At 39.0% G+C, this 21,631-nt stretch overlaps 1 protein-coding gene across 5 annotated transcripts in view; it reads left to right on the top strand.

Moving 5' to 3' along the window:
• ACSL4 (acyl-CoA synthetase long chain family member 4) overlaps positions 1 to 21,631 on the top strand; it is a 58,332-nt gene that overhangs the window by 23,492 nt on the left and 13,209 nt on the right. For 2 of the 5 annotated variants that reach the window (XM_062503202.1, XM_062503205.1), the window contains 3 exons: positions 16,523 to 19,343; positions 19,643 to 19,820; positions 21,487 to 21,596. In XM_062503202.1, coding sequence (XP_062359186.1) covers positions 18,993 to 19,343; positions 19,643 to 19,820; positions 21,487 to 21,596 — 639 coding nt within the window. In that variant the 5' untranslated portion in view covers positions 16,523 to 18,992. Of the gene's footprint in view, positions 1 to 12,372; positions 12,558 to 15,174; positions 15,303 to 16,522; positions 19,344 to 19,642; positions 19,821 to 21,486; positions 21,597 to 21,631 lie in introns of those variants that run through there. The other 3 variants (XM_062503204.1, XM_062503206.1, XM_062503203.1) reach the window with 3 other exon arrangements.

The following is a 21,631-nucleotide window of genomic DNA, read 5'->3' as shown; positions in this document are numbered from 1 at the left end:
TCATAGACTGGATTGTTATTTTGATGGTGCAACTTCTTCAGCCTTTTTTTTTTTTTTTTTTTTTTTTGTGGGAGGCCTGTCTCAAAAGCTGTCCACACTGTTTAATTTTACTGCCTTCTGGAGCAGCTGCAGAGTAACTGCTTTGATGTTCATCTTTCTTCCAAAGTCTCTTTCTCTCCTCCCTGTAACTGGGATTGCACTTCCTATTTCCATTTGGAATAGGCTAGGTGTATGGAAGGGAAGGCTTAAGAAAGTTTTTTTTCTCCTCTGCTGGTAAAGTGATGTTTACAAGGAATAGGGGTTATTAGTACTTTGCTGTTGTTTCATTGTTTTTTTGGTTGGGGCTGGGGGAGGGAAATTGGGATTGCCTGTAATCTGCTGACATTCCTCGAAGCTTTCTGTTTCTTCAAAATACTGAACTCTGTAGGTAGGCACGTGCAAACAAGTGCAGAGTTCAGCAGTGGTTATTCTTTCTGTGGCCACTCACTTAGGGTGACCTGTGTTGCACTGAAAGTGAGGCACACACTGAAGTGGTGTGAAGGGTTTCTCCTGTGACCTGTGGAGCCTGACAGCACCAATACTCAAGACTTCTCTGTTGTCCGAGTGGTGCATGGGGAAGACTTTGCCTTAATCCTGACATGCTGGAGCTGAGAGTTGGTTTTTCTTGTTTTGTGTGGACATGAGCTAGAAAACACTGTTTGGAAAAAGATTTGGCCAGTGGCCAGCATTGCCTAGGAGCTGGTGTTTAAGTTTCCTTCTCTGCAGAAAATACCTAGTGTGATCTGCATTGGTATAAAAAAAGTGGTTGGGCAGAATGTAAATAAACTACAGCAGCTCTGCGTTCCCTGTCCCACTTCTTATCAGGGCTATCAGTTCCTACCTAGCACTGCATATGAAGTGCACTCATAATCGAGATATAGCTTTGATTGTGTGCCAGGTGTTCATAACATTATTTACCTGACCAAGTGTGTGAGACAGAGGTTAGGAATGAGTGGTGGAGGTGGAAATTTCTCACGCTGTTGTTGTTGTTGCCCCAGATAGGGAGTCTGTCTCCTTTTCAGGTTACTGGCTTGCTACAGCCCAGAGTACCTTCCGAGTCAGGACTGCCTTAGGCATGGGATCGACTTCTTTTTCAGTGTGAGGATGGTGATATGCTGGCACAGGTTGTCCAGGAGGGCTGTGCATGCCCCAACCCTGGCAGTGTCCAAAGCCAGGTTGGATATGGCCTTGAGCCTGCAGAGCTTCATTGCAAGGAGTGTGTGAGTGTGAGGCCTGATGGTACAATTGTCTGGAGAGTTATTTAAGATGATCCCAAATATAGCAGAAAACTCAAAGGCACGTTGAACAACATTTTAGTAAGGAAATAAATAGAAGAGGCAGTGTTGGGAAATGGAGGAGCAGAACAAGCAAGGAAAGATGACTCTGGGAGGAGTGGGAAGTGTTGTCCTTCAGCCAACATGTTGCCATATTGTCAGTTTGTATAATGGATGATTTTTAAAGTTTGAGTGCATGAGTTGCTTAGTATGGATGTGAGGTTGGAGCAAATGCTACTGCTTCAGAAGGTCGGTGTGCAGTTTATTTGCTTTACATTTGGAATAACAGCTGTGTAATGTGAAGGATGTGGGGAATTGTTTTCCTTTTTTTATTGCTTCAGACAGAACTAAGTGCTTGGACTTGCCCCTGAAATCAAAAGGTACTTTTGACCTTAGTAAAGTATTTTTAAGGAATCCTATATATTGAGAAATTATTTTTTAAAATTAATTTTTGCATGGGTTTTAGAGTACAGTTAATTCTAAATCAAGGGCTCTTGTACATCTGGGAGTTCACCAGGCTTCAAGGTGAGATATCTTTATCTCCAAGGCAGAGATAAGTGATCCAGCAATTATCACAGAATTAAGAGTCTCGGATTTAAAGTGATCCAAGGTGGATTCTTACCACTTTAAATCCGAGACTGTTACATTTGTTATGCTTGAATACCACTGTTGTTCATCAAGGACAAAAACTAATGTACTAGGATTTCTAGGGTTTCCTTCAATGAATATTGATGTAACTATTGATTCCCTATAGTACATTACTGCTTCATCAGTAGAGCATCTTTTTTTGAAAGCATACCTGTAACTTTCTTTTTAGGTTAACAGGTTTATATTTATTTTGAAGTTCTTATTATAAACTTATTGGTCTGGCAGTGGCACCTGTTAAATGTCAAAACTCAGAGCAGAAGACTTGTATGTGTATCTGTTTTAATTTAAGCTGCAGTGATGCTCATTGCATGATTTTTGCCTATCAGTTTTGTTAGTGTACAGGGAAAATGCCCTTATTTCCAAACCCTGATGTTTGGTATATAGCATAGGTGTATAATGACAGTTAGAATATTAATATATGTATCAATTTAAAAATTAATCTAGGTGTGCTTGGAAGACTGTGAAATTAGAATCAAGTTAACATGTCAAGGACGGACTTAAAATAGCACATTACATCCCAGTATTTTTACAGCTTGTAACATTATGAGATATAAATATTAAGAGATGTTTAAGTTGTCATTTTAATAACAATGAAATGGTGTTCTATTCTAACTCCCCTTACTACAGAAAATAAAATTGTGAGCAATACTAAGAATTACAGAAATGCTTGTTTTAAGATGTTTAAAAAAATACTTAAACTTATAATGAATGAGTGCTTTATTTTAAAAATATGCATTAATGACACATTTACCCTACCCCCTTGCTTTGTTTTAGTATAAGCCTGGCCAACATATAAAAGTTTTGACATAAAGCTAATGGTTATGTTTGGGAAAAGTGCTCTTAGAACTCTAGAGCAGACCTGCTTTTTATTTGGTTTTTTTTAAAGCTATTTTATAAGACAATGCATCCCATTTTAAACCCATTTAATTTAGTTCAGTGTACTCTGATCTTTGTACTGCTTGGCAATGTGTTTCACCCAACTGTGTAGCATTTTAAATTTAAATTGTGCTTAATAAGTGTGACGTTTTCTAGGAAACAGACAAGTAGATTGAAGTGACATGAAAGGATGGTGCTTTTTAAAACTGTTTTTGGCCCGTTATAAGCTACAAGAGGTGCATCCTGCACCACACCTTCACTGAGGTTTTCCTCTGTACATGCAGTGGCTCCGTTTGAGCTGTTCAGTATCCAGTTTTCTACAGCTGCTTGTTTGGGTGTTTGCTGTGTAACTTCAGAGAAATAACTGGAGTGTCAGTAGTGCCTTTACTAAGGGTCTTACTGACTGCTGCATGGCAGTCTGTGGGTGTGTTGTGGGTGCCAGGCTGCTTTGGTGCTGTCAGCAGTGCCCACTACACTCCCACATGTGATTTGACATCACTGGGGTTGGGGTTATTTGGGACCAAGAGCTTGAACACTAATTTCTGTGCTGAAATTTTTGACCTTTAAACATAGTGACTCAAAAAAAGTCAAGCATCTACATGGTGCTGCTTATTTCATTAAGTATTTCCTCCCATCCCCAAATAGTTGTATTTTCAGCCATGTCTCTGCTCACCTTGGCACTGGTGTAATTTATACGTCACTCGTATCCACCTACTCAGCTCATTGTCAGAGTGGCCCCTAAAATAGCTGGGTAACTGCCCTTCTTGCTAAGTGACCCTTAAGCTTTCTTAAAGGTCTTACTTGCAGAAGTCCTGTTCACAGAAAAAAAAAAATGGCCTAGAGAGGAACTGAATTAATTATGATATTGAATGTGTAGTACTACAAAGAGAAAATTCTCTTCTGTGTTGGTAGTTTATAAGCGTGTTTATTTGGTATTCCCCAGTTCAGGTTCTTGGAAAAGAAATATAAAGCAAATAACTGATTTCTTCAGAGCACCTGTGTGCCCCAAGGCACTTCTTTCAAAGCTGCCAGAAAAATCTTTGTCACACAGCACAGTAAGAACAGCCTTAACACTTGTGTTAGGTTTGCCTTAATAGTCTCCTAGGGCAAGTGAATTTTTACCATCCTTCAGTTGCACAGATGCTTTAACAGGCATATCAGCACAGCAGTGTTTCTATCTGATAGCTTTTCCTGGGATTGTTTTCCAACTTGTCCATGTCCTGCTGTGGCACCTAAAGGCCCCCAGCTACAAACCGTGGGACTCTGTGCCCAGAGCAGGCAGCTCTCACCACGAGCCTGCTGTAGGCACTGGAGAAGCCTGGTGTCCTTAATTCCATCATCTCTGTTCTCCACAGCACACACTGGGCACACCAGCTGATTCCTGTGCTTGAATTTTTTATAGGGGGTGCTCTGCTATAACATGAGAGCTATCCTTTGTGGTTCAGGATAAAATGTACTGATTAGCCTGATAAAAAGTGAATCTCCTGCTGGTCTTTTAAAGACAAAGCTAAAGGTGTGCAGTGTTGATGGAGACTGAGCAGCTGAGTTGCCCATCCTACACGGAGCTTACCCAGCTCAATAGCAAGCCTCCTATACTACAGTGTTTTTGCTAAAATAAGAATTTTCTCAAAATAAATACATTTTTGTGTTCTTATAGTGATGGCTTATCTGGCAACAAGTCTTGATTGGAGATGTTATAATTTACGAAATAGTAATTTATTTATTTATTAGGTCTGTTTCTGTACATTAAAGCCATTGTACAGCTTGAAGCAAAAAGTACACTAAGAATGTATTTAGAGAAACAGTAGATTGTAAATAATGATTACTGTCAGTTCCTCAGATACAGTGAAATACAAAGAGCACTCACTACTCCTGACTTGTTGAGTTAGGCAGGTACTACACAGTGTTTGCTCTAGCTTTACCCTGTGTTGTAGTTCACCATTTTATTACACCTATTTATGGCAGATTGCACATACAGCACAATGAGTCTTTGCATATTTAAATGTGTGCTGACACCGGTGTCCTGGTGAGTGGGTAGGGCTATAGGAAGCTGGTAAGAACACAAGGAGGCTGTGTTGTCCTTTCTGGTGATAGGGTACAAGTATCTGACTGAAAAAAACAAAAAGGGCATATTGATATAACTGGTCAGATTTACTGAAACACTTCAGCTTGTCTAAATGATCCATCAGGTACTTTGTTGTTTCCTCCCCAGCAGTCATACATGCACTAGTTCTGGAAAAGATCATATTAAGTTCAGTTTATCTAAAACACTTGATAAGTAGAATACACAGTGAGTCATTCTCCCATTTGTCTTGGTAGCTAGAGGAGTTGAGCAGCCTATGAAATGCCACTATTTCAAATATCCCAGTTCAGTCTGAGGAGCTGGACACAACCTATCACAGCACGCTGAGTGGCTCACAGCAAAATCCCAAAAATTTATGAATAAGGGTATTTGTCTCATAGTTTAAGATGACATCTTGGCAGCCAGCTATCATAGTCACTTTAGATTAGGAAAATTACTAACTCCTGACCTTCCACAAATAAAAAAATTATGTCCATTAAAGTATTTTGGAGTCTGTAAAATTAATCTGCAATAAAATTTTTAAAGTGGCTAGGTCTTGGGCTTGGCTTGGGGTTTGTTTGGGTTTCAGTAAAGACGAAAGTAGGTTATATATCATGGTACAACTTCTGGTTGCTTTTTTTTCCCCCCTAGTACACTTCAGTGGATGCACTAAGCATGCAAAGGCTGCAAGTCTGAGCAGTCTCTCACTCTGGCTGCTGGCAAAAGGGGAGGACAGGCTGGGGCAGCAACAAAGAGGTAGAGGCTACTTTGTTCAAGAGTAGCTCTGTTTCCAGGCTAATTTCAAGTTCTTGCAAAGCACAGAACTGCGTTTCAGCAGAACTAAGCCAAGGTGACCACTTCCTCTCTGCAGTGGCACTTTTTGGGACTGAATTGTGAGTGGCTGTCAGACAGCCCATGTAACTACAGGTTGTGTGACCAGGTGCCTGCAAACTCTGCAGCCCAGGGGAACAGTCACTGCACCCCAGGTGGGACCACCTCAGTCCAGAACTGCAGTTACCTGCCATGAGCCTAAACTGGAAGACTCAAGGAGCCAACCCCCTTGTTGTGCTGTTCACTTCTCATTTGGAGTCTCCCTTACATTGAGATCATGTTTTTGTTACTTCAGCAAAGTAATTTGCTGATGTTGTGTTGTATCCTAAAAGTTGCTTTGAGTACTAACCTCTCAAACCTCTTTGCTATTCCTAGTATGGCACTTTGTGTTCTGGTTTTCTTACACAGTGAAAATGCACATACTAAAAGAATTGCAGTGATGTACAGGTAAAGTGTAGTTTTACAACAGTATTTTCTACAGCTGTGAATGTTATGTAGAAGAGTAAGCAGTTAGTGGTAATGTCAACTAAGAGCGAAGTGATACAAAAATATAAAGAATAAAAGAAGGAAGAGATTTTGGTTTGTGGTGTTTGTGATCTTTTTGCACTAGATGTAGAAGTAGGAAGGATGGAGTCATTTCTATCTGCTCATAGGAGCCCATTAGTTTGTCATTCTGCACATTGCTTTCCATGAAGGCAATTGTACATACTGTTGAGTCATACTATATATTTACACAGGGTAAATACTGAACTTGATGGCCTTGGTTTTATGTCTTTATTTGATAGATGCATTTAATTTTCATTATGAAAATGGATTATCTCTTTATTTCATAAGCATGCAAATACTTCTGCGCTTTTAAGAGCTCCTCTGTTTGAACAACTTAGTCAAAAGTCCTTTCCTTATGTAATGTATTGCCACAGGCAAGAGGCACAGCTAGAAAGTGAAACTGAGCTTGCTGTGCCTCAGCAAAAAGCAGGGTGAGAGTGTGAGGGCTGGAATAGGGCTCAGAGCAAGGTTATGCCTTAGAAAACTGTGCAGAGCAGCCTCCTTGTATGAGTGTGCTACATTTTGCCATTCTGGGATTGCCAGTTCTCCATCTGGCTGGTCCTTCAGGCCTGTTTTTCTTGCATGTCTTTCAATAACAGTACCTATGCATAGTGTTTTATAGCTCTATGAAGTTCACCAGGAGGAGAGATGATAAACACTTGGCAGTTTCTGTTTGACATAACTGGAGGAAAAAAACCTCAGTCCAGGTTATTTGCATACTCAAAGTTGGTTTGATGAAGGATGATCACAGACTTTTTTCTGACTGTTATGTGTAAGACTGTCCTTATCATATTACCACACCAGCTGTTGTCCCACCTTTCTGGGTCATGGTCTGTGTCCAAATGTTGGATGAAAAGGAAAAGGGAGGATGTGTTCTTCCCTGAAAGGCAATGGTGGATAAGGTTTCTGTTGTCTAAGTTGATTCATTGGTGCTCCTCAGACAGAACAAATAGTTTGAGAAATTTATTGCATAGTACCTCTTAGCTTTTAGCTTTCCTAGTTAGTTGAAATGAGATTTGCATTTGTAACTTGCATAGCATTAAGTAGATTTATCTTTCAGAAAGGTAAGCTTTGAATATTGGGTTGCTGAAGCTTTGCTGTTGAGGCTGTTAAAAGCAGTCTGATGCCGGATTTAATGATGAGTGCATGTGAAAACTTTGGCATGTTTTTGGCAGCATGTTACATCATTCAAACTCCTGAAGATGCTCAGAACGTAAAACTGAGGTGAAAATTGAAAGTGATAATGTAATGAGTTTCTCGTGACCTACACCCTGTTCCATATTTACAAGGAGCAGGTAGTGTTTTCCAGTTGTACCAGTGGCATTGGCAACAGACAGCTGTCAAAGGTCTTATTACCAAGCCAGGAAAAGTTTGGGTTGAGTGGTCTATTCATTTATGTTTGCAACTTAAGAGGGCCTAGAACTTGCACTATTTGATATTTTTATTTTCTGGATTTTTTGTGAGTTTATCAACCTGCTAACCTAGAAGCATCTGAATTGCAGTTGTGTTCAAGGTCAAGTGATTTGGCTTTGGTGTCTGCTAGTGAGCAGCAAGATTGACAATAACGAGAGCAGGCACTTAAATTTGTCCTCCCATCACTGTTAAGGATCAATCTGATAGACTTGAAGTGGGGACTGTGTATTTTAAAGTGGAATTGGAAACATTTTCTGACAATGTTAGCTTTTCAAGTATCATTGCATTTGTTAATAAACTAAATTACTAATTGTTTTTTATTACTAACCATGAGTTGTTTTGATACACTGTGTCATGCTAAGGATTCTTCAGTCCCTTTTTCAGAAGAAAAAGTCCTTAAAAATAAGTGAAAAGAATGGTCAACAGCATCAGTTTCCTCTTGAAACTTCCTTCAGAATTTGTCTGAGTTCACTTTACTGTCTGTTTAATCTAGTGCTGCACAGTTTTTCTTCTGCAGTTGCTACTGTGACTGCTTTATTCATATTCAAAATAATCCAGTTAGCTAAATAAATAAAAGTCATGCCGTCAAAGCTATGTACTTTGCTGAAATTGTCACACTGTCAGGATTTGAACAGCTTTCTTTCAGGAAGCTTTGTGGCTGTGCTAGCACCCATCTGTCCTGTGCTAATGTTTTGCTGAGGGGTAGGGCATGTACACAAGTGTGACCATGATAATGTGGTTACAAAACTCCTTGGCCAGAGCCAGCTGGAGCGTGTGATCCTCTACCCCTCTGCTGCTTTCCAAAATGTACTTGGATATTTTGGAGTAAGAATTGCAAATGCTTCTACCTTTGCAACTGTACACCTTAAACACTTTCATGTCTGTGCAATAAGTGTGCCTGCACATTTGTTGGGAGTTGGTAAAGTTCAAAACTTTGGTGTTTAAAATTGTTTCAGAGGTACTTCTTTTCCTGCGTATTTTTTTAAAGACATCTTGAAGAATTGTGCTAGATTCTGCTGTGTTCTCCTTAGTATGAATGATTATGTTAGAGTACTTTTGAACAAACTGTTGCTTAGAGCTATTAAATCTAAAAACTTGAATGTGCACTATGCCTTATAGGGGAAAATGTTTGGTCACCTTACTTCCTCTTTGAAGTGCAGATAAAAATCAAAGAACTGTTATGATACAGTAAGGAAAAATTGCCTTCCTTGGCCGAAAATGCCAGATAATGTTATTAACAGAAACATACCCTAAAGGTATCTCAGTCTACCATAGAGTACATGAAAGGAGCAGAAAGCAAGTTCACTCACAGAAAGTTTAGTCAGTTCAGCAAAAAGTTGCAGTATATAGTCCTGTCTTAGATAAGTTATGACTTGGGAATTCCACATATGGATCCAGAGATGATGAATACTTACAAATGAATCTAGGTATGTTTAGCTGTAAAGTAATGGGGTAGGTTCAACATGAAACAAGCAATAGAATGTGCTCAAGTTTTGCATTAAGACTAGAATAAAATTAATTTCCTCAAACATACGGAAAACATCATCACTTTTTTACTGGAAAATACTGTGAATCTGTTCAAAAGATTAAACAATGCTTGCTCCCAAAGCTCCTAGTGTTTGACCCTCAAAACATTTCTATTACACAATGAAAACCAGAGATGACTCATGCTTGAAATCTCAGGGGCTGCCATCTCAAATGACCATGGGTGGGGGCAGCTTTCTTAAACTTGTATTTTTTTAATTGCTAGGAGAGAATTTCTTTAAAATGCAAATAAGAAACCCTATTTTTTTTTTTGGCTTAGTCAAAGAAAGGGAGGCATTTGCATTTGAATGTGAGCTCCTAAGAGAAAAAGGAAGGTGTATCTTCCAGCTGTAGTGCTCTTCTTGTTGATGTCCCCACAGGATTTTGAAAAACCTATACAAACCTTAGAAAAATCTCTCCCAGCCTACAGTATGTGTTTTGGTAGACAAAAGACTGCTGGTGCAGTACACAAGGAGGAATATATACTCTCCCCGCTTCCTATTTTAAGTATGTAATTAATTTCACTACCTAAATTATGACCCATGTCTGAAAGGAAAACACCCTAATGTGAATGATGGGAGCTGAAGTTTTTGAAAAGCAGGGAAGGTAAATGTAAAGTCGATGGCAGCATTTCTTGCCAAAATGCAAGCTGAAGTGCCAGTCAGGCTCCCAGAAGGAATAGAGAATTGTATTTAGAGCTGGGACAAGCATAAGTACATTTTCTGTGAATCAGTCTGAAAAACACTTAACCAGGGAGATTATTTTCTCCATCTTTATTTACAAAACAAAAAGCACCTGGAATCCTAATTTCCTTACGTTGTCAAAGGCTGTTGTTGAAATGATCATCAGAAGCATAAGAGGGGGAGATGAGCACCCTAATTCTTAAACAGTGAGTTTGAGAATTCTCAAACAAAACATTCATCAGTGGTAATGTTTCTAGTGCTGAGTTTCATAGTGCTTGTGTTTCTAGTGCTGATTATCTGAGAATAGATAAAAAAGAATGTCACCAGGACCAGGGAAGCACCTAGCAATTAGAAGCAAAAAATAAGTCAGAAGGTATGAATGCAAATTTTATCTTTTATCCAGTAATATGCCAGAAATAGGAATATTGCATCTGTCTTTGAAGACTGTAAAACACTGTAACACCCAAAAAACCCCCCACAGACCGGTGCCTATAGAGCAGGTATTTGTTTTTTGTGGCACTGCAGGTGAGGGGGATTTCTCCTCCTAACTCACCCACTTTTTCAAGTGCTGTGGTGTATTCACACAGTAAGTATTGCTTGGTGTTAACGTGTCACTGTAACATTACACACACGTGAACTAATGTATATAGTGTGATCTCATGGTTATTAGACAGTTCTTTTGCACTGTGCTTGCACCTCCCCAGTTCAGGGGTTGACAGGGGTCTTTGATGAAGGCTTCCAAGGTCATCTTCACATCTGAACTTTTCAACTTTGTCTTTGGAGCCTGTGCAGTTACAGTGTTCCTTGGTCTGTCTGGTCTTAACTGGCCTAAATTCTTTGTTTTGTGGCTAATTGGCTTTATTTCTCATTAGTACTATACTTACCTATCTCTAAAGCTATCCACCTGATGAGTTTTTTCTTCTTTTTTGTCTGTTCAGCATTAAGCAACTAGTTAACCATATACTAGCCATTACATTTTATAGAAGGTTATATCAGGTAATATAGATATAAAAGTTATGATTCAGGTTATATAGATATAAAAAGCTATGATTCTGGTTATATTGATATCAGTTTATATAGATATATCAGGTTATATTGATATCTTATAACTCAAGCTATATGAGCACCTTCTAACTCTGACATAGGCACCAACTGTGAGTTAGTTAAATTAGTTATTTACTTTTATTGTGCCCTGAGAATGCAGGAGAAGATGAGGCAAATAGATCGTTACATCTGTAAGTCTCAAATTGATTTGATGTTCTACACTGTGATTCAGCCATCTTAGGAGAGGCCTCTCCTTTTGTGAAGCAGTTTGCTACTGGGAAAGTAAAAGATGGTAACTTAAATCTCACTAGTTGGATCATCAGAGCCATGCAAGTCACAACCTTTCCACTGCAAAATGTTTGTGTAGCTAAACACAGAGCTAGCCAGTCTGATCATTGTATATTTTTTGTGCACAGGAGTGAAGGTTATCAGTTCTTATTTGGCTGTTTACAGAGCTTTTGATGGAGTCTTCTATGGCCATATGTTTTCTGAAATTTGTCCTTGTTCATACTGCTTGTCTTTTTGTGTCCTTGTTTTAAAAAGTTGGGTAGAAATGGTACATTTATCTCTGCTTTAGAACAGCAGAGTAACATTTGCCATAATGCCTGATGAGATAGGGTGTATGTTGGAGGATCAGACTGCAATACTTTGTTACTAGTATAGAATATGCATTTTCTTTTTATTTTTTTCCCTTTAGTCCAAGTATATTTTGTAGATGTTGGTAATAACAGTATTTTTCAGTTGCACATTTTCTCCTTTTCCATCTACTTCTGGAATACCTTCTGTCCAAGCTACCACTTTTTAGTTTAGTCATTAAAATGCCAGTGAAACAGAAAGATGCCTCTCACTTCCCTTGTCACAAAGATTTAAACAGCTTGTCATCACTCAGAGAGTGCATTCACAGTTGTGTGTGTAACTCAGACTGACCTGGTGATTTTCTGCCCTGCCCTTGTGAGACCCAGCATGCACTATCTCACACAGTTTTGGGGTGTCCAACATAAGAAGGATATGGAGCTGTTGGAGCAAGTCCAGAGGAGGCCATGGAGTGCTAAGAGGACTGGAGCACCTCCCTTATGGACATAGGCCAAGAGAGTTGGGGCTGTTCAGTTGGGAGAAGATTGTGTGGAGACCTCACAGCCCCTTCCAGTACCTGAAGGGGCCTTCAGGGGAGCCAGAGTTTCTTGTCATGAGGAACTGTAGTGACAGGATAAGGGGGAATGGGTGCAAATTGAAAGAGGGAAAATTTAGGGTAGGTAATAGGAAGAAATTCTTTCTAGTGAGGGTGGTGAAGCACTGGAACAGGCTGCCTAGAGAGGCTGTGGATGCCCCATCCCTGGAATTATTCAAGGCCATGTTCCATGAGGCCCTGAGCAACCTGTTGTGGTGGAAGGTATCCCTGCCCAGGGCAGGGAGATGGAACAAAATGAGCTTTGAGGTTCATTCCAACCCTTTAATGATTCTGTGTTTCTGTGTCTTGATAGCCTGTGTAGCCCAAGCTGTATGTGACCAGAGCACAGCACAGGCTGGGTACAGCCTTTGGGAGAGGCAGTGCTGCAGGGAGAGAGCCTCAGGTACTCACACGTCAGGTTCTGGATAGAATTTGAGACAAAGGAACAGGTGAGTCACAGCAAGTACTTTCCCAAATTAATGTAGTCTCAATGGACAGTTTTCAGTTGTGGAATCTTGCCCGTTGGTTGTCTTTAATGTTTTCTGCCTTTTGTGGCATGAAAACAGCTTTTAGCCTTTCACCAAATATTTGCTTGCACTCATGTTAAAAATTGGAGAGTTTCACACCAGGCTCTTAGGGAATTGAGAACCACTGGGTCAGTGTCGCTGGGCTGGCTTCTACTACAGTACTTGTTGCAGAAATAGATGTTTGACACTTACAGATTGATTTTTTTTTAATTATTATTTTTTTCTGATTGATTTTAGGTGCATATATGTTGTGGGGTACTAAGCAGAAGCAATGAACATAAAGGACAACAATAATATTTTTCTTAAAACCAAAAATAAATCTTACCTTTGCGATTAGCTGAGTAAAATATCACATTAGGCAGCAATATTTTTTAAGCAGCAGTAAGAGAAACAGTTTCCTAATGCTACTTGTTTTTTTGCTATTTCAAGTAGAATGTACATATTTAAACTTGTATGAGGATCTACTACAACTGATTTCCCCTCTCCCTGTTTGTTGGGACATAGGTACCAGTATTTACACTGTACAGATATAGTGAGAGCTCTCAAACTCTCAGGTTTTGAGCTTCTATTGCATTGCCAGGCCACAAAAGTACTTCTGAAACTTGGTTAGGTTTAGTTAGGCTTTCTCTGAATTTTCACTGCCCTTTGTGACGTACCAAAATGAGGAAAATTTTCCTAGAGGAAATTTTTCTAGAGGAAAATATCTAGAAATCTGCCTGTGAGAAAGAAAACAAAATGAGACCTAATGAACTTTTTTCCCACTATGAGTAACTTGCATTGATATTGCTGAAGTTTGTTTTTATAAAAACACAAACATGATATAAAAACTGAATAATTTCTTCAGTTTCTTTTCCTTCAATGTTTCTAAACCCAACTAAGTTGCAATTAGCCACCAGATTCTAACTCTTACTCCTATTTCATTGCAGTCTTCTTAGCTGTGGAAAATGGTCTCTCCTTGTGTGTGTTAGGTATAAATCTGGAATATAAAAACTTGTACAGAGCCTGACAGTATGCACTCTTCTGTTTATTGTGCTGCATCTTCCTTGCTATATGGTATTTCTTAGTCTTCTTTGTGTCATCTCTTTTTGAAATCCCAAAAATTTCCTGTACTGGAACAAATTCAGGATGGCTAAATACCAACTAAGTTCCCTTCCAAAAGCTGACTAACTGAACACCCACATACTTACTCAGGTCAACTCAAAATTATTTTTTTTACGTGTAAAACCACTTTTCCAGTTACAAATCCTGGATGCTCAGTCATTCAAAAATATTTAGATGTGCCTGGATGCTAGAGACGTTCCATAAATGGTTGTTACTTACTCATACTGGATTGTTTTGGAAGATTTCAGAACTTCCTGACAGGAGTGAGCCCTGAACACTTGGGCTAAAGTCTCCATTTGAAGCTGGCAAGAGCTCCAGGAGCTCTGATGCAGAGGAACCGGATTTCCTCTGGTGTTGCTTTTAAACTAAATTCACTCTGCTTTGCAGATTGCAGTTTTCTTCACAAACTAGAACACAACCCTTTTCCTCTCTAATGTCATCTTTCTTGCTAGATGATTTTCCTAACACCATGTTTGAAGCAGACAGAAAATGAAGTTATGTTTTCTTCTAGTCATGTTATTCCATAGTAATTGGATCCCTGGCAAGCTTTTTAACACCAGAGGAAGGATTATAAGCAGTGTTGTCAATATACTTTCACTGTTAAGCCTTTTAGAGTGTTTTGGGCTTGAGCTAATTAAAGCCTTTCCTAGTGAAGATAATAATTTCCTGCCTTATTAAACTGCATAGGATAAAATGTCTAGCTACAGGTACTTAGTTAGATTTTTTAATTACACTTAAAAATTCTAGTAGCGTGTGTAAATGCTGAGTAAGTTGATAATGTTCAGTTTGGAGAGTCAAATGCAGAGGGCATCAGGGCATTTCCTCCTGAGAATAGTCACTTCTTGAGGCATAAATCCTTCCTCTCTTCCCCATACAGACTTTTGCTCTTAGTCCCATAAGCTTTTGTAACTATTTAGAAGGGTTTTTTTCTAAAGTAAAAAATATAATTGCTAGTTGTTTCTTAGATTTGAGTTAAATTGAGAAGAGAGGAATGTCCTTCTGTTCTAGAATGTGTGCTTTGATTTCAGACTCTGTTCTGTGACCCTGGCTACAGGACAGGAGTAGAGTATTAGCTGTCAGAGTATTCAGCATATTATCTGTCTGAAACTTTTAATTAAGGATATAAAAGTCAGATTATACTTAGATAACATCTCTTCCATCTCTGGCAGCCCATAAAGTGTCTGTCAGGAGTAAGCTTGGACTATAGAATTTTTGTAAACACCCAGCATATAAAATCCATAAGTGAAACATTACTTCATGAGTGAGATTTCCAGTGTGGACACTGCAACGTGTCGCAACTGCAAATGTTAAATGAACTCCAGACTACCTCAAAGTTGATAGAAGCTGCTTCACCTGAGGAGAATCCTTTGGAAATGCTGAAAACCAGCTGTCTAGGAGAGAAACATCTAGTTTTGTTTGGTTTGTTTTTTTCTTGTAGTCATGCCTGACGCACAGTGCTCTTTCTGGAAGCGTGCGTTTCCTGCACCAAGAACGGGAAGCTCTGCTGTTTCCAAAACAGCTAGATAAGCATCTGAAGAGGCTAGTTCTGCTCAACAGTCAAGACAAGTAACAAGCTTTGTAAACCAATAGAAAATGTTGCATACTCTAAATATTCCAGTGTTAAACAAGTTTTATCTTGTTATTGTGAAATTTTTCATGAATGTTAGATGAGGAAATTTATGACCAACATAATTGTTATACTTCAGAAATATGTAGTTGTCTTACCTTGACGTGTCCTTGATGGTGCATTGATGTGAGCACTGCATCTCATTCTTTCTTTTAAAGTCTAAGTAGGAGATTGAAGGCATAAGTGTAATTTGAATAGCTAAATTTGGCTTCTAACTGAATACAACTGGTGTGGAGGTACCTTTGCATGGTGAGTATGTCAGTCTGTTATATGCAGTATATTTAAGAGATGATAAATATTTAATTAGCATGAGTTTGGGATGATCCTGCAAATGGACTAAAATCTTACATAGCCACATGCAAATGTAAGCAATTCTAAAAACATTATAGACCTCTTTATATTTCAAGAGAAAATCTTTGTAGGAGAATTTTGCAAGGGATGTTTAACTTGGTTTCAGCTTGTAAAAATGAGTAAAATCTTAGACTTATGGGGAAGGCCTTTAAAATATAACTAGGTTAAACATCAGTTAAAGTTTTCAGCAGTAGACTTCTTGGAGCCTTATCTCTACAGTTACACACCACCATCTTTTATTGCACTGGTCATGGGACCAATGAGGCCTCATTGCCTCTATAAACATGCTTTTGTTCTGGAAACTCTTCTCTTACCTCAGTACCCCAAATTTACTTCATTTGCTCTTGGGCAGCATGTGCCATGGGTAGTCATGAGTTCATGTTTCTACTGATAATCATCTCTAAAGAGTGGCAAAGGGCTTCCTGTTTTGCATTGAGTCAGAAGAATGGACCACATGCAATATGAAAGTCTCTTCCTTGTGTTTCTGGGTTTCATTGGTAATTAAATTGCATTAAGCCTCTGTTCATAATTTTACTCAGAACATGTTTAAATACAGGAAGTAGTGTCACGTAAAAATTAAGCTACTTTTTGGCAGCTTCGTTTCTTGTTTGTCCAATGTAGTTTAGAAGCTTAACCTTTTCCTGTTTTGTAATTGCTCTCCCTTGTATGGGTTGTGTTGCACCTGTGTCTGAATTCATAGCCTGTGCTTCTTAGGAGTAGTAGGGTGGAAGTTCTAAAGATTCCTCCTTTCTGCAAGGCAAAAAATATCCCAAATTCTCCTATGTTCTTTTTTTCTGTTTTACTATAGATCTAATCAACCTAAAAAACCTCAGTCATCACTGTGAGATCCCTTGTAAGTACACCTCTGTGTGTGTGTGTATGTCAGCTTTTGCATGAGCATGTTCAAAGGAAAAATGGTTTTTTGGTACTCACTAAGATTTCCCAACTGATGTCTCTTAAGAATTAAAACTGATTTTTATGAGGATAGAAATGCGATTATCTTTTAAATTACTACAAATAGGTACAAATTAGCTGAATTTTCTGTTTTTATAAACAGTTTTTAAAGTATTTAAAATAACTTGAAATTCCAAACTGAAAGCAATGCAACCTTCTCTCAAATTAGCCAGTTCTCGATTATGAACCAGTAGTGTTTCACAATAAGACCACTTCTGAACAAGCTCCTGTGGAGCCCAAAGAAAAGCTGTGATACTGTCTCATTGTGTTAAATAGTTTGCAGTACTCTGACGACTCTGCTTTTTATCCAAGTCAGCGTGCCTGGTCGTATGATCATTGTTGGAAGGTGAGGAGCCTCCGGAGTTCCCCCTGGGGTTTGTTTTTAACTTGTAGCGTTATGTGTAACCATGGGTGTGTCCTGACATTTCCTTACCATGTCTTGGAGCAATGGGTTGTCTGAAATGCAAGTTCAACTGCTGTTTTTGGAGCACTGAATTAACTGGAATGGAAGCACAAGATTTGTGTTATAAACCAATTGCCCTTCATTTTAGAGAACTGGAGCCTTGGGAAGTAAACTGTTCTCTTTTCTGCTGAGGTTGATTGTGAGGTTAACCAGAGAAGAATAAGCATGTACATTTTGAGAAGAATGTAGCATTCATATTTTTTTATAAAAATAAATATGCAGAATACTTTCATCCATACAAGTCTGAGCTCAGTTTAGCTTAGTTTATTATACTACCATTCAATAGTACTTTTATTCTGTAGTTGTAATTACAAAATTAATGTGGTGGTCATGCTGTTTTAAATATCTACAGGTCTCTCAGTCTTATATTAATTAAAGCTGTTGATATTGGCAACAACACAACTGCTAATGTTGAAATTCTCATTAAGTAACCCACCGACTTAACTGATTTCTGTCTGCTGTTTGTAGCAGTCATTTTGTTTAACCTGAGATGTTAATTGTAGCCTCCCTCATCACCTGAGGGTGGCAGATATATTAAAAAAGGTGTATTTTGAGGTGTGCCTCCATTCTTTTAATTCTTGATGGAGCCCTGAGAATTTCCCTATTCTCACCCATTCTGTTTATCAGACGGTGGCCAGGACAGCCTGGGCTCTGTGACTGTGGTTGTCAGTGTCACTGGTTCCCCTGCCTGCCTGAGCTTCTGCCCTTGCTTAGTGCACCTGTGCCTTCTGTTTTCAGCAGCCTGGGTGATGTGTTAGCAGGCTGTGTTTGCACAGCAGCCAGGTGAAGATAACCACCCCTCTCTCACATGCCACTGCAGACTGCTCCCAGGCCAGCGGGCTGGCCATGACTGGGGTTGCTGTGATGGTTTTGTTCTTCCCCCACTCACCACCAGTCCTTATTTAGGCCCAGTTCTCCTTAATGAGGATAGATTTCTGACGTGCAGACAAAATCTTGCCAAATTGCGCTTTATTTTAAATTGATTTAAATTGGTCAAATTTTGTACTGTTTTCCATACTTGGAGTTTGAAATGCATGTATTGAAGTAGTTTTGAAACTGGAAAAGCAAATCTGCCTAATCCCTTTCCAGGAGTCTGACATTCAGAGTTTAAAAGTAAAAGATTAAAAATTCAGTTGCTGGAGCAAAGTTAATAAAGCAGTTTTGGAATATTATATAATTTTTAGATTACAGCGTGTAGACTTTTGAGTCTATATACTAGTTTTTTAGTACATCAAGATACATTTTAATCTGAATAGAAGTTGATAGAATATTCTGAAAAGCAGTTAAGCAATCTGCTGTACCTTTCCTCTGTAGTACAAATATTTAGTGGGAAAACAATGTTGACCTTTCCCATAATTACACAATTGTATCATTACTCAAGTAGCTTAAACACAATATTATGTTGAGAAGGACAGACTTCATCTCAACAGTCCTGAACTATTCAAACAAAATAGCGGGGAAAAGCCTGTGAAAAGTAAATATTTGCATTTGTGGATGCAAGAAATAAGTATGGAAAAGATTTATCCTGTTTCATCCCCAAAGCTGTTTGTTCCCTGTTCTATTGTGCAGTAATGCTTATGAAGTGGGCTCTTAGAATGATTAAAACTAATTAACAGACTGTGTAATATTACTAATTTAATTATTTTTTTCTTTCTTTTTCCTGCTCTCTGCTTGGCACTGGTTTTCACCCATAGGTGTCTACTGTTGGCTCCCAAAGGTTACTAAAATTTTTGCAGCTGCTCTGAATCAGCACTACCCAAGCTTCACCTACTGTTGCTTGTCCCTACACCACTCTGCACTGCTGCCTTGCTCTTGCCTGCTTCAGAACTCCATAAGAGAGTTTCCTTTTTAAAAACCCACAATGAAATTTAGGCTAGAAATATATACCATTTTCCTGCTGCCTGTGTACTTGTTGATCTGGTTGTACAGTATGCTGGTATTTATTCCCTGGTATTTTCTTACCAATGCCAAGAAGAAAGAGGCTATGGCAAAGCGGTTAAAAGCTAAACCCATCTTGGACAAGCCAGGGAGCCCCTACCGCTCTGTCACTCACCTGGACTCACTAGCAAACATAAACATCCCTGGAGCAGACACACTGGACAAGCTCTTTGACCATGCTTTAGCAAAGTTTGGGAAGAACAACTGTCTTGGAACCAGGGAAGTTCTGAGTGAAGAAAATGAAATGCAACCAAACGGAAAAGTATTCAAAAAGGTAAAACTTACAATTTTTTACTTAATTCTGATTTGGTTTTGAGCTGCTTTGTATCTTGCCTCAACAATGCACATCCCTTTAGAGCTCTTCCTCAGCCATCATCTAATAAACCATTCATTTTATGGTAGTTGAGGAAAAGCAAAAACAGGATGCACTTTATTCTACTTCAAGTAAGCTGAAAGCAATTTCTTAATGAACAGCAGACTGTGTACTTAGTGTTATGCACCAACTCACATCAGCCAGTAGAGCTATACCAGAAGCTTCTTGTCATGCAAATTCATTGTTTTTTTTCTCTCAAGTTAATTTTAGGAACTTACAGATGGTTGTCCTATGAAGAAGTAAATGAGAGCATTACTTGCTTGGGGAATGGACTGACTGCCCTGGGACTAACCCCGAGAAGCACCGTTGTCATATTTTGTGAGACCCGAGCTGAGTGGATGATTGTAGCTCTCACCTGCTTCAAGTACAACTTCCCTCGTGAGTGCTCACCTTGGTTACTTCTAATGGATTTTAGAATCATTTCCCAGCACAGATAGAGCTTTTAAGTATTTTGTCAGTCTTGTCATTGGAGGTGTAAGAATTTTATAAACTTTCTCTGCTGATGGTCTGATTCTTAGAAGTTTTCAGTCTATTCTATGCATTGTGGAGATTCCTAAAATTAATTTGCTCATACTTATGAAACTGTTTTTTATGATTTTATTGTACTAATGTTACAGATGTTAAAATCACTGAGTAATACACTTTCTATTCAGGTTTTTCAAAATATTCTGAAGATGTCAGTAGTTGCATTTAAGATGCCAGTAGTTGCATTTTTCCCCACAAAATGCGGGATGTTTTTATAATATTTTCTGACTGTATCCTAAATTATACATCCAAAATATGAAATGGTTATCAGAAGAGAAAAATGGTAAACAAAATCATATGATAGTCTGTGAGAGTAGTATGTTTTGGTGACGTTTGTAAGCTGCTCAAATTCATGCCAATTATGTATGGTTGTTTTTTAATTCAAGCTGTCAGAAATCTCTAGTGGGACTCGATGCATGCAGACTCCTTGGTGAGCTGCAGTGGTTACTGAGCACTCCAGTGCCCATTTTGCACACAACACAGTGACCCACAGCACTTTTTTTCTTTTTTTTTTTTTTTGCTTGCACTGGGCTATCTCTTTTTCTCCCAGCAGCAGTAGTAACTGCCTGTGTGAGGAGCAGCTCCTACAGCAGAGTGTGCAGAGAGGCTGTTCAGGGGCAGCAGTGGAAGACATGACCTTGCTACAGAAGTAGGGGATGATAGTTCATTTGGTCTGGATCCCTGTACTTTGAAAGGCAATAAGAAATAATTGCATAACATTACTCTTTTTCCTCTTCTGCATGAACCCTGTCTCACAGCACTGTTAAATTCTTTTAATGCTCTTTGGAGGTTATGGTTTGAGATAGCAAATGATACTAAGAAAGGATTTTTTTCATTAGAGAGATAGTGAGGAGAGGTGAACTCCATTGTGCCTGTGGGTCACTTAATGGCATACCTTTAGCCAGCCTGGATTAAAAATAATCTGGCAGTGTGAAAAACAGTCTTAATTCCTTAGTCTGATTCTCTGTCTTGCCACCATCACTAATTCCATGGGAGCAAGGAAAGTAGCTGAGAGTGTGCAATCAGCTGCTGTAGCTGTGCCCAGCTTTAAGCTGGTGCCCTGTAATGTCTGAGTGTCATCTCTCCCCACGTTGTGGTTGCAGAGAGCTCAGGGGCAGAACACCTGCTCTTAGTTGCTTATTCTGGGATTGCTTTGTACATCATTGTTGGGTTTTGGTGCATTTGTTTGTTCTGGTAATTTCTTTTTTGCTGTAGAAAAAGCAGAATTATTTCAGGAGGATGTAGATGACCATTATAGGTTCCTTCCAACTGCCTGACCACTTCAGGGCTGACTAAAAGTTACCTGTTACCAATTTGACCATGCTTTTATCCTGTCCAGCTGTCCTTGTTCCAGAGGTCTCTTGTGCCATAAAATTTCTGATGTGGAAAAATTAAAAGCTATTTTATTTCCAAATCAGAAAATTCCCAATTGAGTGCTTTCCAGTAAACTAAAGCAAGAGCTTTTGCATTTAGTATTACTTGTACCCTTCTTTCATGTCCTCTCCCATCCCTGTGACAGTTGTCACTCTCTATGCCACCCTGGGTGAAGAGGCAGTGACCTATGGTCTCAACGAGTGTGGAGCCTCATATCTGGTCACGAGTGTGGAACTCCTTGAGAGCAAACTTAAGGTAATTTGGTGTCATCTTCACTTGCTATAAGCAAC

The sequence above is a fragment of the Cinclus cinclus genome, chromosome 15 (genome assembly GCF_963662255.1).
Source record: "Cinclus cinclus chromosome 15, bCinCin1.1, whole genome shotgun sequence".
NCBI classification, from domain to species: Eukaryota; Metazoa; Chordata; class Aves; order Passeriformes; family Cinclidae; genus Cinclus; species Cinclus cinclus.
Note: the sequence above shows the minus strand (reverse complement) of the source record. Positions and strands in the feature narration are given on the sequence as shown.